This window comes from Rutilus rutilus (genome assembly GCF_951802725.1).
Source record: "Rutilus rutilus genome assembly, chromosome: 15".
Lineage (NCBI taxonomy): Eukaryota > Metazoa > Chordata > Actinopteri > Cypriniformes > Leuciscidae > Rutilus > Rutilus rutilus.
Window position 1 is genome coordinate 1,997,428 of NC_140220.1, and position 5,000 is coordinate 2,002,427.

At 34.2% G+C, this 5,000-nt stretch overlaps 2 protein-coding genes across 2 annotated transcripts in view; one reads left to right on the plus strand and one right to left on the minus strand.

Moving 5' to 3' along the window:
• The window catches only part of ctsbb (cathepsin Bb), a 214,730-nt gene that overhangs the window by 109,497 nt on the left and 100,233 nt on the right, over positions 1 to 5,000 (plus strand). The gene's annotated exons all lie outside the window — the stretch shown is intronic.
• The window catches only part of fig4a (FIG4 phosphoinositide 5-phosphatase a), a 79,664-nt gene that overhangs the window by 65,963 nt on the left and 8,701 nt on the right, over positions 1 to 5,000 (minus strand). Inside the window, exon 5 of the mRNA XM_084432342.1 lies at positions 804 to 960. Within this exon, the coding sequence (XP_084288468.1) occupies positions 804 to 960 (157 nt within the window). The remainder of the gene's footprint in view (positions 1 to 803; positions 961 to 5,000) is intronic.

Consider the following 5,000-nt stretch of genomic DNA (forward strand, 5'->3'; position numbering starts at 1 on the left):
TATAACAACTACAAATTAGTTCGAATTTAACCCTGTAAAGGGTTTTTTTTTAGGTTTTTTTTTTCTGGTAACACTTTTCATTTTTACAGATGTCCTTGTTGCATATGTTACATGTACTTACCATAGTAATAACAGTAAATTATGCATAATTACATGCAACTAACCCTCAAACAAATCCTAATCCTACCCTAACCCTATAATAAGTATATTTAGTTAATTATTATTACTCAATACTTAAATATATAATTACACTGTAACAATGACACCTTAAAATAAAGTGTAACTCTTTTTACATGATTTGTATCAGATTTTATACGTGAAATAGTGAGAATATGGAGGGGAAAAAAACTTCAAAACACCCCAAATTTAAGCAAAATATGCAGTTTGGTGCAGATGCTGATATTTATAAGGACAAAAATTAAGGATATGTAAATCAGTGAGATGTAATATCAATATCAATATCTGCCATTAAAATATTTAAATGCTTAGTTTTATGATCAAAACACAAAATGCAATGCAATGCAATACAATGATGATTGAGAGATGAACAAATAAACCTTCCTCAAAAGCATGATGATCATATTTGATACTCATAATTTTTCTAATAAACGATGTCTGATAATCAAGTAAAGCTGCTTCACTGCAGTTTAAATACTTCTAACAATCTAGGAGTTATTCCTACGTTTACTTGATAAAATCAGTGCAGATTTGACATCATGTGACCAAATCCATATAACCTTATTGGTCACTCTCAATACAACTAATGCTTATTATTAAATACGTCTCGGTGTAGACGGACTCACCGGGCCTCGTCAGGGTGTGTGACTCTCACCGAGTCATTGGGAATGTAGATCATACTCGTGTCTTCAATCTTATAAATCGAGTGGCCGCCGATGTCAGCCATTTTACGACGTTTCGTGATCAACACAATATAGTAACCCTCCAGAAACCGCACAAAACCTGAAAGACACCAGAGACAAGAGTAAATAACACTGGAAATTAGATGATTGTTAATTTTTGCTTGTTAGTTTAATTTTGTTTCATTTAGCGCATCCCAGCTACCATGTATGGAAGCCCTAAAAAGCCAAGGATTATTCTTTTTTTCTTTCTTGTTTTCTCGTGATCGCGACATAACAAAAGTAATTTTCCTATTATCACGACTTAATTTTCTCAGGATCTGGACGTAAAAAAAAAGTTGTGATCTCGACATAACGAAAGTTGTTTTCTCGTCATCACGACTTAATTTTCTCGGGATCTCGACAACAAAAGTTGTTTTCTCCTTATCACAACTTAACTTTCTCGTGATGTCGACATAAGTGTCGTTTTCTTGTGATCGCAACTTAATTTTCTCGTGATGTCGACATAAGTGTCGTTTTCTTGTGATCGCAACTTAATTTTCTCGTGATCTCGACATAAGTGTCGTTTTCTTGTGATTGCAACTTTCTCGTGATGTCGACATAACAAAAGTAATTTTCCTATTATCACGACTTAATTTTCTCAGGATCTGGACGTTAAAAAAAAAGTTGTGATCTCGACATAAAAAAAGTCGTTTTCTCGTTATCACAACTTAATTTTCTTGTGATCTTGACATAATAAAAGTTGTTTCGTTATCACAACATAACAAAAGTCGTTTTCTCGATATACCCCAAATTTTCTCATGATCTTGACGTAAAAAAAGTTCTCTCGTCATCGCAACTGAATTTTCTCTTGATCTCGGCATAACAAAAGTTGTTTTTTTGCGATCGCAACTTAATTTTCTCACAACCTCGACATAAATGTTGTTTTCTCATTATCACAACTTTATTTTCTTGTGATCTTGACATAACAAAAGTCGTTTCGTTATCACGACGTGACAAAAGTTGTTTTCTCATTATCACGACTTAATTTTCTTGTGATCTCGACATAAAAGTCGTTTTCTTGATATACCCCAAATTAATTTTCTCATGATCTTGACATAAAAAAAAGTTGTTTTCTCGTCATTGCAACTGAATTTTCTCGTGATCGACATAACAAAAGTTGTTTTCTCATTATCTCAACTCCAATCTCGACATAACAAGTGTTGTTTTCTTGTGATCGCAACTTAATTTTCTCGTGATCTCGACATAAGTGTCGTTTTCTTGTGATCGCAACTTAATTTTCTCGTGATCTCGACATAAGTGTCGTTTTCTTGTGATCGCAACTTAATTTTCTCGTGATGTCGACATAAGTGTCGTTTTCTTGTGATCGGAACTTAATTTTCTCGTGATGTCGACATAAGTGTCGTTTTCTTGTGATCGCAACTTAACTTTCTCGTGATGTCGACATTAGTGTCGTTTTCTTGTGATCGCAACTTAACTTTCTCGTGATGTCGACATAAGTGTCGTTTTCTTGTGATCGCAACTTAATTTTCTCGTGATGTCGACATAAGTGTCGTTTTCTTGTGATCGCAACTTAATTTTCTCGTGATGTCGACATAAGTGTCGTTTTCTTGTGATCGCAACTTAATTTTCTCGTGATCTCGACATAAGTGTCGGTTTCTTGTGATTGCAACTTAATTTTCTCGTGATGTCGACATAAGTGTCGTTTTCTTGTGATCGCAACTTAATTTTCTCGTGATCTCGACATAAGTGTCGTTTTCTTGTGATTGCAACTTTCTCGTGATGTCGACATAACAAAAGTAATTTTCCTATTATCACGACTTAATTTTCTCAGGATCTGGACGTTAAAAAAAAAGTTGTGATCTCGACATAAAAAAAGTCGTTTTCTCGTTATCACAACTTAATTTTCTTGTGATCTTGACATAATAAAAGTTGTTTCGTTATCACAACATAACAAAAGTCGTTTTCTCGATATACCCAAAATTTTCTCATGATCTTGACGTAAAAAAAGTTCTCTTGTCATCGCAACTGAATTTTCTCTTGATCTCGGCATAACAAAAGTAGTTTTTTTGCGATCGCAACTTAATTTTCTCACAACCTCGACATAAATGTTGTTTTCTCATTATCACGACTTAATTTTCTTGTGATCTCGACATAAAAGTCGTTTTCTCGATATACCCCAAATTAATTTTCTCATGATCTTGACATAAAAAAAAGTTGTTTTCTCGTCATTGCAACTGAATTTTCTCGTGATCGACATAACAAAAGTTGTTTTCTCATTATCTCAACTCCAATCTCGACATAACAAGTGTCGTTTTCTTGTGATCGCAACTTAATTTTCTCGTGATGTCGACATAAAAAAAAGTTGTTTTCTCGTGATCGCGACATAAAAATTGTTTTCTCGTGATCTTAACTTTATTTTCTCGCAATCTCGACATTAGTGTCGTTTTCTTGTGATTGCAACTTTTCTCGTGATGTCGACATTAAAAAAAGGTTGTTTTCTTGTGATCTTGTCGAGATCACGAGAAAACTATTTTTATGTCGAGATCACGAGAAAATTAAGTCGTGATAATGAGAAAACAACTTTTATGTCGTCGAGATCATGACAAAACAATTTTGGTGAAATTGAATAGAAAATGATTTTCGTAATTCTTTCCAGTTTCTTAAAGACGCCACATTATGCCCTTTAACAAAGTCTTGATGTTGTGTTTGGTCTCTACTAGAACAGGTTTTCCTGCTTGAATGTTGATTATTTTCCTCATATTCTCCATTCTCCACATGTTTTTGAAAATATAGATATTTCATATAAAAAGTGAAAATAGTATTTTTGCACATTTCTCAGAACAATAAACGTAATTTTTTTTTACCTGTTAGGGATGTCCCGATACCACTTTTTGCAGAACGAGTCCGATACCGATACTTTGATTTTTGGTACTCGCCGATACCGATACCGTAACCGATACCTGAATTTTCACTGCATTTGTAATTTTTAAATGTATTAGTAGATAAACCAAAAGAATATACATCATATTAGTTGGCTTAATTTGTTCATCAAATATATATTTCTTTCAGTTATTTTCATGCTTAATTAAGCCTGCTAAAATGCATTGTATGAGCTTCTGTTACTGTCACTGTTCATTCTATTGCTCTCTCATATTTTATCTTTGATTTAATAGCACAGCACATAGAGCTGCTTCAGCAGGGCTCAGTGCTGAGGATCGGGTCAGCAGTCCAAATGAAATATCACCAGTGAAATATCAATTATTTAATCCAATTTTGATAACTACAACAAAAACTAGCAGCCTAATTAATGTGAATTTAAAACAAGTAAGCAGTCAGTAACAAAATAAGAACCAACAATCGAATTACAAATAGGACAAATAAATACAATAGAACAAAGAAAGGCTACAAATGAAATAAACAGTGTTTAGAGTTTTTCAGGTAGATCTAACAGGTACAGAAATTTGAATAAAGTAATCAAATGTGAAAAAAAGCATGTTCATTACTGTATAAATTATATATAGATAGATATTTTTGTAAAGTTGAAAAGGGTAGCCTGTTTAGTCAAGAGCAGTGAGTATTTCTTTGTCCTTTGTTTGATTAACATTAAAACACAGAAGCAGGTTTATCACACTGCTGCCCCTTTAAGACCGAGCGCACGGACCGCACTTGAACATGGCTGCTGTTCATTTGAGATATAACCGACTTCGTTTACTATAGGATACTCGCCAAGACGGGCGTTTTTACATAATTTTGTGTGAATTCGTCCGTACAAGCGCAAGATGTGAAAGACAATTTAATTCAGTATACGCTGGTTTGCGGGGCGCGCGCTTCGTTTGCGTTCATGGAACTTCTTGACCTGCACACGTCCTGTAATAAAGTAGGAAACCACGCGTTATACTTAAATCAGGTAACAGTTCATGTTTTACTTTACTTACATATACGATTTAGTTTTCATCCAAATAACATGTGCTGAGTGAACGATCAGCAATCAAGAGCATTCAACAGAAGTGCGCTCGCTCTCTCTCGTCAGTTAACATTAATAAGCTACATGCCTCGTTTTATTTTCTTTGCCATTGACAGCCGACTGAACAAACTTTCCACTAATGTCTGTTTAAAGGGATGTGCTCGACCAGCTCGCGC